The sequence below is a fragment of the Hippocampus bargibanti genome, linkage group LG14 (genome assembly GCF_051943395.1).
Source record: "Hippocampus bargibanti isolate YZ-2025 linkage group LG14, ASM5194339v1, whole genome shotgun sequence".
NCBI classification, from domain to species: Eukaryota; Metazoa; Chordata; class Actinopteri; order Syngnathiformes; family Syngnathidae; genus Hippocampus; species Hippocampus bargibanti.
Window position 1 is genome coordinate 4,892,087 of NC_142747.1, and position 12,585 is coordinate 4,904,671.

General features: G+C 43.4%; 2 protein-coding genes across 7 annotated transcripts in view; both read left to right on the plus strand.

The window, feature by feature from the left end:
- LOC148888058 (SR-related and CTD-associated factor 4-like) overlaps positions 1–1,951 on the plus strand; it is a 29,935-nt gene extending 27,984 nt beyond the window's left edge. For all 3 annotated transcript variants that reach the window (XM_089013389.1, XM_089013388.1, XM_089013387.1), the window contains one exon: positions 1,137–1,951. In XM_089013389.1, the coding sequence (XP_088869515.1) occupies positions 1,137–1,522 (386 nt within the window). In that variant the 3' untranslated portion in view covers positions 1,523–1,951. The remainder of the gene's footprint in view (positions 1–1,136) is intronic.
- A 1,126-nt stretch (positions 1,952–3,077) lies between these two features.
- The window catches only part of LOC148888059 (rho guanine nucleotide exchange factor TIAM1-like), a 62,539-nt gene continuing 53,031 nt past the window's right edge, over positions 3,078–12,585 (plus strand). Inside the window, exon 1 of one of the 4 annotated variants that reach the window (XM_089013448.1) lies at positions 3,078–3,214. The gene's annotated coding sequence lies outside the window, so the exon portion shown is untranslated. The other 3 variants (XM_089013453.1, XM_089013450.1, XM_089013454.1) reach the window with 3 other exon arrangements.

The window sequence follows — 12,585 nt, forward strand, 5'->3', positions numbered from 1 at the left end:
CTCCCCAAAATATTTTCCACATAAAGTATGCTCCCTGCTTTGCCCATCATGCTGCCAATCGTGAAGGCGGTGGCAATATTCATTTCGGTGGGCAGCGACGGGCATACTGGGTAAATAAAAATATCAATTGAACACAATCTTTTTTTAACTTTTGTAATAACAAAATATATATGTGGTGCATTAACAAACGTGTACAATTTTCAATGAAAAAATAATGTTCATCATAAATCACAATATGAGATATTTTTAAAAACATCTGTGGGGTACTCATAATTGCCCTTGAAGCTAACAAGTGCACATCAGCACCGTGATAAAAATACTTATAATTTCTAAGCACCTTTAAAAACTCTCAAGGACACTTTGCAGCCACGGAATAAGACTTTTCTTTTGTGCGGGTGAGCAGCGGCAGCCATTCGCGCCAGCGTTCACTCTACCCGGAAGTAACACAGCAGCAAAGTTATGAAAGGAAAGAATGAAGGAGGATAACAAAATACAGGAGCTGCTGGAAAGGCAGCCACTCCCGCGGCGCCATCTTGAAGTAAAAATAAAATAAATAAAAAATAATATGACAACACAAAGACATTCATTCTTCAGCACTTGCTGTACCCTCTGTGACATGAAGCAGTTCTAGATGAAAGAGAAGATCAAAGCATCCTTTTCAGCAGTGGATCAAGGAAGACATGGTGAAAACTGCTACAAGCTAAATGTTGAAAGCAAATACAAAGCTGTAGCATCCATTGACGAAAAGAGATTGTCTCATCTCCTGTCCCACGTAAATCCGCTTCAATTCCAAGCTGCGACAGTTCCACATACGCATCGGCGCTCTGCGCTGACGCTCCTTTTTTGATAATATACATTAAATTAAAGATATGTGTGGAAGCAATTTTAACTGTGTTACATTGGTCGGACCATCCTCTGAATGGGTGTGAATCTGACCCCCGATGAGGAAGGGAAAAAAATGATGATACAATGTCCTCATAAACTTTGATGCAGCTGTGCATCAGTTTGTCATTGGAATAATGCAATAATTTTCAACAACACATGCAGGGGGCCTCAAGTCAAACCATGGACGTATCCCCCCCCCTTTTTGATTCCCAGAAGCTCCAAATTGCTCATTTCATGTCTTTTCTGTGCAGCTGTCAAACCCCCAACCGAGTTGATGTCCACACTCATAGGAGACAAGACCCCGGACCGCCAGTTCGGCTCCCCCGCCGCCCCCGTCATCAACCTCCAGAGCCCTCCTCCGGGACTCCCCCCGATGCGTCGCCCTCATCCTCCTCACCTTCCGCCCTTCCATTCTCCCCCCAGCGCGCCGCCGCCCATGATGCCCGAGGGACCCGCATTCCCTGTGGAAAGGTTCCGGATGGCTTTGCCCTTCCCCTCTCGCAGACCCACGCTCCAACAACGGCCCCCTTTTTTCCCGCCGGAGGGCATGATGATCGGGCGGGCGGGGCCCCCTTTCAGGGGGAGGTTGCCATTCCGCGGCCCAGCTCCCGGCCACCCAAGGGTGGGCTGGTCATGAGCCTCTCACTGAAAAAATAACATCAACTAAGACCACACTGGCTGTAAATACTGTACATGCTTGCCACCCTTTGCTATCTTTTTGTATATTTGAAGGGAAAATAATCTACCAGTGTCAAGGTATTGGGGGAAGAAGGCTTTATTGACAAAGTTTAAGAAGGAGCAAAAGTGTGTTTTTTTTGTTTTGGTCACCTTTACTTTTTATGCAAAAATATGGAAGCTGTTCTGTTTTTGTGGCGCCCTCCTGTGGCCAAACTGCCACATTGCTCAACCACATTCGTGTAGCGATGTGACGTGAATAAAAAAAGATAATCTTACTAACGAGGACACCTTGCATTGGATGTACTACTTAAATTTTGTTAATGTTTTAAAGAGAGTGACATTATTGCGAACTGTGTAAAATAAATGTTGCCACCGGTGGTTGCAGTTAGTTCGGCGAGAGTCATTTTTCACTTCCATATTCTGTAAATTTATTGACAATTCATCTCCGTGTGAGGAAGCTCGCCTCACAAGTGTAAACTTGTTGGGGATTGGATTGCACCACTGATTGGAGTTGACATCAAGGACATGCTCCAGTGGCGTGCGAAAGAATTGAGAAATTTTGTAAATACAGTATAGAACAGTCATCCACAAAATATTGACAAATAGTCCATTCAATCGGGACGGCCAGCACCTGTGCAGGTGCAGGCGGGGCGGACAGCACCACCCGTTGGTCGACAACCAGATCATGACAAGCGCCAGCGTTCACTCAACCCGGAAGTAAATCAAATAGATAGAAAGCTAGCTAGGTGGCTAATATACAGTAATAAGCATCATGCATTTCATTTATAAGCACCTTTCAAAACTGTCAAGGTCACTTTACAATCACAGGATACAGTCGCAAATAGATAGCTACCTAGCCAGCTAGATAGCTAAATGATAGCTAGCTGGACAGCTAATAGATAGCAAATAGTTAGGTAATACAGCAATAATAGTAATACAATAGTTTTCACCCTCCCTGCTTGATTAAAGTAGGCCATCCCGGTTATCATGTGTGCTCGGGAACAGAGTCGCATGAAAAATAGGGTGGGTTACTGAAACTCTATATTTATCATGCCTTGCAAAAAAAAAATATTTTTTTACAATATACTATTGTTAAAAACATGAATGAATATTTTCCCCATCAAAGCTAATTTTGTCATTTTTGCTGTTCATCCCCATTTTTTTACTTTTTTTAAAATCCAGTCATAATAGACATGAATTATTCGCGGATTTTTACTTTTGGTGGACAGGCTGGTCCCCTTTTCTTCGGAAGTAACGGGGTGCACGATTTTTTAAAAAAATGGATTTGCGTTGCGAAGGTTTACGCATGACCTCCGAGGCGATATTATGGGATGCCGTGTCATCTTGGCCTACATTCAACAATTGGTTGCGCTCCTCCGCCCCCCCCCCCCTAAATCTGTAAATCAATGAGGCTCGGCGGCTCGCCGCCTATTGGCTGCCTCAGTGGAGTGACGTCCACTTGCCTCCACTTGCATGCTTCCCCACAAGGGGAGAAACGCTCCACCGCCACCCTTTCCTCCTCCTCCTGCACCTCCTTCAGGTCGCGGTGTGTGCAACACTGCAAACAGCACGAGTGGAACGCCGGACGTCCGCTTTTGGCCGCTTTGCTCTCGCCTTGGACGCCGTCGCATCGCGGCGTGGGTGACTGCAGGTGCGTGGACGCGGTAATGGTGGTTTTGACACATCCCGGAAGTCCGATGTCCCTGTCGTGGCAAGGAGAAATAACCTGTATGCGCGTGCATGCCTATTCCCGCGTGGCGTCTTGGGGGTGAGTTGATGGAGCGGGGCTGCGTGGACCAGGTCTCGACGCAGTGCAAAGCAAAACTGCCTTTTACGCACTGAGACGGTGATTTCTGTATTTTTGGGGGGCGTTGGGGCGTTTGATGCATTTATTTTGCACGCGTGTAACTGCTGTGACGTCAATGCCTGGGGGTCGTTGGAGAGGGGGCGTACGTGAATTTGTTCCATTTTTGCAGAGTCATATGGCTAACAAACTCCCACACTGCTTTGATGCCGATGATGATGGTGCCCTTCATCTTCCTCTCTGGTTCACCTGAGGAAAGCCTTGTTTTACTCTATAAGTGTAAAAACAATTTCACCTGTCTTTATGTGACGGCAATGACGGCAAATTACGATGACGATAATTTGTGTTATACAGTAAAGTCTCGTTATATCGATATTCAAGGGAGTCCGACAAAATATCGATATAACCGATCCTGCGCCGAACTGCATTAAACAAAAGCCGCCAAAAGAGGGCAGCCAAGCGCCATATAAGAAACGGAGCTGGCCATTAGCTCCCTTTTTTTTGGGTCAGAGATGTTCCCCCAATGTTGCCTCAAAATGGCACATATAATTCTTTAATGATTGTAAACATGTATGCTTTAATCTTCAGAACTACAGTGTATTTGGAACATATTCATAACTGGATGTGTAACAAGAAAGCATATTATCCGAATCTGAAGCCATTGTTTGGATTCACAAGCAATGCAAGACGTCTTGGCGTGAAGTCATTTTTATTTGCATTTGAATAAAAAGTGACATCGGCTGTCCTTTAATACACAGTATGGAATGTTAATAATTTTCAAAATCATCGCGCTTCAGCAGACAAAACAAGAAACATTGTTGCAAAAAACGATTGCATTCATATACAGTACAGTGGGCATGTACATAACACAACAGGGAAACTGCAACGCTTACATCTTACTGTATTATGTATACAATTTAAAAAAGTCATCAATCTTCTTCTGCTTCCCATTTTTACCTTTTAACACAAACACTTCAATCTCGTCTGCTACACACGAGCTAGCGTCTGAAAATGAAAATGGCTCTGCTACACGGGTGCTGGGCACGTAACCAAGTCACCTGACCAAGTCGACCAATATATATATATATATATATATATATATATATATATATATATATATATATATATATATATATATATATATATATTTTTCTTTATTAGTCTCACAGTGGAGAAATTTACATTTCACAGCAGCAAAGTGACCAATGGCGCGACTGATGGCGTGACACGTAACCAAGACACGTGACGAAGTTGACCAATGGCGCGACCGATGACGTGTCACGTGACAAAGTCACACGGCCAAGCCGACCAATAGCGCGACCGATGGCGGCTCATGTGACCAAGTCGACCAATGGCGCGACCAATGGCGCGACCAATGGCGCGACCGATGGCGTGTCACGTAACAAGACACGTGACCAAGTTGACCAATGGCGCGACGGATATATCGATATAAACAACAAAAATGGCCGGCGGGGGATGAAAAGGAGCACCGTAATAACCGGATTATCATAATAACCGGGTATCGTACTAAACGGTACTAATTATACATAAAAAGACTAGAAATGTGCAAGGGAAATGAAAATACTATCGTAATAAGCGGTACTATCGATATAACCGATATCGATATAACGAGACTTTACTGTATTTATGATTTAAACTGTTCACATTGGTAGATACAAACACATTTAGTGGCAATCAAGATTTAAAGTTAATGTTATGCTAATTTTTATTTTAGCATAAAATATATACAACTACAAAACGTCTGTGTAAGACAGTGACGTGCGGTGAGGTTCATGGCTGGTGAGGCACTGACGTCATCACAGTCAGATTTACAAATTTATGAACTCCACAGAGTAGCTTATTCACCATTTGATTGGTACGTGTTTTGTTTAAATGTCATGTCAGCATTCTTTATATACTCTATACAAACTAGCACAGAAAAAAAATAATTTTAAAAAACGTTATTATTGCTATTACCTTTACTTTAAATGAAGTCCAAGTCTCTCTGTCTCAATGGAGATCACTGCCGGTGACAAAGTTGTCCTTGATCAGTCCTGTTCCGACTGGATGTTTTCAGTCTTTTCAGTGCTGAATGACCGCTCCAATAATGCTGTAGTCGCTGGAGCAACTTTGTCGCTTCAGGAATAGTTTCAATGAGATCCTTCTTGGCCAAAAAGCTGAGAAGCTGAAGAAAAAATGGTTGCACTTTACTTGCTAACTGTTTACTGTAGCTTGCTGTCACTAATTCTATTATTCTTCAGAATCTGTAATCACCAGCGCCCCCTGTCATGAGGCAGGAGAACTGTGTGCCTCACCTATGCACACAGTTTTGATAAAAAAAATATACAATAAACACTGTAGTACAGTGTTTATAATGTTCACTGACTGTACATTATATACACCAGCTAAACTAGAAATTTAGTTCATATACTAAAAGCTTTTGAACACTTTAATAGTGATATGCAGAGGGACAGCAATGCGGTCTCACTGCAGAGCAAGCCAGCACAGTTAGCATAGTGATTGCGCAATCCATGGTGAGGCTCAGCCGGCTGGTGCCTCACTGCTCGTCTCTACTTAGTATCTGAACGGTAAATGTGAAAATTCAGCGATTTTGAAAAAAAAAAAAAATCCAAAAATGGTGAAGTTAAATGGAAAAGAATGTTAAAGTACAAATCACGAAATAAATATAATTTATTTAATTATGTGTTTAATTTATTTTGTCCTTTGATATTTCCATGATGACAGGTGAGGCACAGCCTCACCTGCCTCCCCTGACTGCACGTCACTGGTGTAAGCTCTCAGTAGTACAGGAGTGGTCCATTGATGAGAAGGTTTCTTCAGCCGTCATCTGTACTTTTTGAAGGTGTCTGACGTTTCGCCTCCTATCCAAGAGGCTTCGTCAGCGAACTAAAGTCTGACTGGTCGTATCGGCCCTATTTATATATCCCTAATGTCCAGACATGGCGGCGCCGGACACAGCTATGATAGGTCCCTACTCTCAGGTTGGGGGGAGCAGAGGACTCATCAGGAACAATCAGTGGGGCCCCTCCCTGTGGCCCCACTGATTGTTCCTATATTCCTGACTAACGACTGGCTTATTTGCCCCACTCCCACCGGTATAACCTCATCAGCATTACGAATGTTGCCTAACCTGTGTTGCTTAAGCAGGCTATTGTATGAACGATCCAAATTGAACCTCACCCCACTGATTGTGGGGCTACAGGGAGTGGTCCTCTGCTCCCCCCAACTGAAATTAGGGACCTATCATAGCTGTGTCCGGCGCCGCCATGTCTGGACATTAGGGATATATAAATAGGGCCGATACGACCAGTCAGACTTTAGTTCGTTGACGAAGCCTCTTGGATAGGAGGCGAAACGTCCGACACCTTAAAAAAGTACAGATGATGGCTGAAGAAACCGTCTCATCGATACAACTACAAAAACAAGCTATGTGGTCAGGATATTCGCTGACACAAATTCCCAGCTGACAAATCAGCCCATTTCCAACGGAGCTTGGGCGCAATCTTCTGCTTTTTCTGGGTGCTACATTGCTGTCATTGACGGCTCGAATTGATATGGGAGGACTCCTTGAATCAATTGCAAACATTTATGCTTTCCTCTTCAGAAGAACACGAACAAGAAAACATCTTCTCCGGAATTAAAAAGAAAAGACGAAACAAAAAAAAAAAAAATGGTGCCGGTTTTTTTAAAAAATATGCATCAAAAATACATTAAGCCAGCCGTCTGATTGCATTTTGCTATTGAGCAGCGCACCGATAGTTGAGGTTGAGGTTTCACAATCATTTTGAGCGCTCATCCTGCCGGTCTATCACCCGTGTTGCGCAATACGACTAAAACGATCCGTCGCGTCGTCTGTCGGAGACTTTCACTGAGTTTCTCTGTGTGCGGGACCCACAACCCGTGTCATGACAAAGATACAGTCTTGTCTGCCGCACATGCAGGAATGTTCTCTGTAATTCTCTCTCTCTCACACACACACACTTTCAGTATTGTTGATGTGGAGACAAGCGCGTAGTGGAACCCCCCCCCTTGCCCCCGCCCCTCTCATGTTTGTCCCACTCACACATAACTGCTCAATCATTTGCAATGGAAATACAGTGATACCTTGGCTTACGAACTTAATTGGTGCCCAGAAAGTGTGTGTAAGGCGAAAAGTGTGTATTACAAACATTAATTTCCCAAAGGAAACCATTAAAATGAGAATAATCCATTCCCAGGTCCCCATAAAACATGATTTTAAACGAAATATGCCTTAAAACTCCGCTCAATATACCTTATTTTATGTATAATAAATGTGCTATGGTATTGTAATTAAAGAAATAAACGGTACTGTCTAATAAAGTCGTTTTATTTACCTTTGTGATGGTCGTTGATGGCTTGGTAGAATGGATAGATTTTTGCATAAAGTGTCTACAGGAGCTCTGGGTTGTACATCTGAGAAGTTGTGATATTGCAAGGGCAACAGATGCAGGCAGACACACTCGAAACTTCATTAATAGCTGGTTCTCTTGCTTGTATGTTCTCTTCAAATTGTAGAGATGGCTTGTGCGGGTTATTTGTGGACCCTGATTGATGGGATATTTTAACCTTGCAGTCTACACTCTGCCTTTGAACTATCAATAAAGTTGAAACGAGTCCAAATTTCACAGTTTTCTATCCATGTTCTCACCAGTTCACTTTTTTTTAAAGCTCTGTCATCTCCCTTTCGTGTGTGTGTTTCTGTAACCCCTACCCCCGCTAACTGCTGCGTGTTTCCCCTCCCTCTTTGACCAATCACGTGTGGCTTTAACCGAAGACTGGGAGCAGGGAATAGAGGGGAAAAAAGATGGCTGCCACTTCCAGCTTTGTTTACTTCAGAGGTCTATCACCAAGAACCGACTCGTTCGCGAACAACATCACTCATTGTGGTGCTCCGTGTGTTTCCCGGAAAATAGTTGGCAAGTATGCCAAGATTATATTCTCGCAAATTTAACGTTTTTAAGGCAAAAAGTTTGTTAGCTAAAGCTTTCGTAAACTGAGGTATCACTGTCGTCCCAAGTCAAATATGCACATGAGTGGGTGGGGCGGCATGGGAGGGGGGGGGGTTAGACTCCACTCACATGGCATGACTGAAGTCGGATTCGGACTTGGGACTCGCTTGGCACAAATGCATTGTAAGGACAGTCAAGGCAAAGTGATTGTGTTTGTGCTTCACACCAGCAGAACACGAGCATGACTTTTTATAATCTCTGCATGTGTTTGATTGATGAGAGGAATTCCACCTCTGGCAATCGGCCAGGAGGAACCTCTTCTCCGCAATGTGAGCCATGAGGATGAGCCCGCCTCAGCACTTTTGAGCGCTCCCCACTAATGGGGTCACAGTGGTCTCGGTTAAATGTTTTTCTGCTCATGTTTCTATTGAGTTTGAAGAGGCCCCGCCACTAAATACGGACATGTGTGGGGTTTGCAGTTGCACTCCCGAACTTTCGATGTGTGTGGCTGACATGACGGATGGGCAAATTTTTTCCCTGGTTGAGTGTGGGAAACGTCAGATCAGTACAAGCTACTGCTGGTTGAAACACACAGTGCGATCCTGGTTCCAGTAAGTCTGACTAAAATGACGACCACAGCAATATTTTCAATTGGGAACAATGTCCTCCCACTTAATGCAGCCCAGACAGACAATATCAACAAAAATGGCATTTGATGAATGTCTAATAGTAAAGCATATTCTACAATAGCTCAAGACCAAAACGAACGTCCTTTTTTTTCAGGGGGGAAAAATGTTTTTTCAAGGAGTCTTTCTCCGAGAGAAGAACATTGTTATTGGTAGTGGATGGCACTCTTTCTTTTTTTGTCTTAATTTTTCCTAGAATAGAGAACAGCTCATGGAGCTCAGGTTTGCAGTGTTGTTTCTGTTACTTTGTTTGTTTGCACATTTGCTTGCCATTAATAAAAATAAAAATAATAATTTTTCTCTATTCTCAAAAAAAAGAGGGACAAAAAAAGAGAGTGCCAACATAAATTCGGGAATGGCAGTGTATGAGTTAATAAAAACCTGCTAGAAAGAATTGCGCTCCACCTTTTGCCATGCAGGTTGCACATCTTGCCGCGAATCCTCAATGACGTTTGCGTCTTTGATGTGAACTCCCAAGAGGCCTCCCGCTGTCGGAATCGTCAGCTAATGACCTCCCTCCCTTGGCCGAAATGCCTTTTTCATGCACCGCACGTTTTCGTGCTTTTGCGTATCCCTGCTTCCCTACTCGTGTGTGAAGTCTTTGCCATTGTGTATATGCTTCAAGAAAATACTTGAGCCAAAAATAGGCCACGGGTGTCACCGACTCCCATCCTCAGGCTGTTTTTGATGTCCCCCCCCAACACACCTGGTTCAAGTGATCAGCACTCTGCAGTGCAGTCTGCACATACTTTGTACTGTACAGTGATACCTCGACTTATGAACGCTTTAGCTAACCAACTTTTCGCTTTACGAATGTTAAATTTGCAAGAATATAATCTTGGCATACGAATTATTTTTCGGGAAACACACGGCGCGCCACAGTGAGTGATGTGTCGTTCGCGAACGAGCCGGTTCTTGGAGCTGTATCTCTGAAGTGAAAGAAACTGAAAATGGCAGCCGGCTTTTTTCCCTCTATTCCCCGCCCCCAGTCTTCAGTTAAAGCCGCACGTCATTGGTCAAGATCCGTGGTAGAGGAGCACGGGGACATACGGCGCGGGGGCAGGGGTTACAGAAACACACACACACGAAAGGGAGACGACAGAGCTTGAAACTAAAAAAACAAAAGTGAAAAAATAACAAAAACCAAGAGTGATATGGTGAGAAAATGGATAGAAAACAAGGTGAAATTTGAACTCGTTTCAACTTTATTGATAGTTCAAAGGCAGAGTTTAGACTGCAAGGTTAAAATATACTATCAATCAGGCGCCACAAATAATGGCACAAGCCATCAGTACAATTTGAAGAGAACATACAAGCAAGGGAACCAGCTATTAATGAAGTTTCTAGTGTGTCTTCTAAGATGTACAACCCAGAGCTCCTTGAGACACTTTATGCAAAAAGCTATCCATTCCATCAAGCCATCAACGACCAGCACAAAGGTAAATAAAATGATTTTATTATATAGTACAGTTTATTTCTTTAATTACAATACCATAGCACATGTATTATGCAGAAAATAAGGTATATTCTGTGTAATTTTAAGGCTTATTTAGTTGAAAAATATGTTATATGGGACCTGGGAACGGATTCTTCTCATTTTAATGGTTTCCTATAGTAAATTAATGATTGGATTATACACTTTTCACCTTACACACACTTTCTGGGAACCAATTAAGTTCGTAAGCCAAGGTATCACTGTATTTGTATGTGTTAAACATCTGCTGCGAGCAAGGGGGCGGGAAATATAGCTTTAATCCAATCTGGTTTTAAACGTGGGAAATGTTAATCGGATCTATTTTCCCCTGCCGGCGTTGCTTGTTAATCTGTCTGAAAGGTAGACAATGTTGTTCTTATTGGAATCAAATGCCATACAAGATTTTGACTGGAGGCAGCAGCATTGAGCCAGTGAGAAGAAGGTTTCTCGCAGCGGCCCGCCGTACTCCTGATATTTGATTGACAGCGATGATGGCGGTGGATTGATTTTTTTTTAACAGGGACAATTGGAAAATTTTATGGTTTGTACACATTTTTTAGCCCTACTTTTTGAGGACCTGATTCCGCTCAAGTGTAAATTCCGAACTTGGAAACAGTTTTACTGGCACACAACCACCAGTAGGTGGCAGTGATAAGACGATCGCGATGCGCGATCATGCCTACTTTTGTTCTACTGCCGATTTTAAAAGAAAAGGAGTTGTTACGATCGATGCTAATCACCTTTGAGTAATTTCAACAACCGTTTGTGACCTGCGCTGTTAAATTGTCTTTTCTGATGTCGCTAAGCCTCATTGTAACATGTTCAAAGGTGATGTTTAGTGTAAACATGATGCATCTCTTGGAGGCAATGGGGTTGGGTTGAGGCAGGGGCATAGTGGTGTAGGGGCAATTACAGAGCAGACGAAGGAGAGGGACACGCATTCCGGCCGCCTGCAGCTTGTATTGGAGGGGGGGGGGTGGCATGGGGAGGGAGGAGGCAATTCCGAACGGCCCATCCTTCCCACCATCGTTCCCTCACTTGAAGTCACCCTGCCGTGTGAGGGTGTCACTCAATGCTGAGTTTGAGGATCATAATGGAGTTTGAAAGGCGCACGAGTCTCTTCGCTGACACAGCTTTGTGGCCGCTCGCACAGTAAGTTGATGCGGTTTTTGTGGTTTCTTTTGGCGCTTTTTAAGAGCAGCTTTTGCAGTGTTGCAGTTGCATGTGAACAACAGTAGCCAAAATGGAACTGTATAGTGCCACTTAGCAGTTTTTTTTGACGACGATACTAGTGCAGCGTGTTCTACCGGAAACAAATTCCTTGTGTGTTACACACTTGTGTTACATACTTGGCAATAAAGATGATTCTGATTCTGATTCTGAACTCAGGGCTGGATGTGGGGAGGGGGAGCTTCCCCACCTTGATCTCAGGTGGGGGGGGGAGGTTGCCCCATGCCATTTTGCAACCTGTAAGTCTTTTTATGTATGCTGCTGTTGTCATGTTCATTGTTTGTTTCCGTGTGTGTGAGACGTCAAACGCCAAGTGTGTGTTTATTTTTAAAAAAGTTTGTGTACGTGTAGTGATGACATTGCAGTCCTTGCATCCAAATATAGACTAAAATGTCACTTGTCATGCTTAGATTGTTTTTTTCCACCCACTAGCATAACTCCTTTTCTGATTCAAAGCATGCAGCACTTGTTGTTGTTTTCTGCAAACCTGCGAGCTCAGGTTTGCAGTGTTGTTTCTGTTACTTTGTTTGTTTGCACATTTGCTTGCCATTAATAAAAATAAAACTAATAATTTTTCTCTATTCTCAAAAAAAAGAGGGACAAAAAAAGAGAGTGCCAACATAAATTCGGGAATGGCAGTGTATGAGTTAATAAAAACCTGCTAGAAAGAATTGCGCTCCACCTTTTGCCATGCAGGTTGCACATCTTGCCGCGAATCCTCAATGACGTTTGCGTCTTTGATGTGAACTCCCAAGAGGCCTCCCGCTGTCGGAATCGTCAGCTAATGACCTCCCTCCCTTGGCCGAAATGCCTTTTTCATGCACCGCACGTTTTCGT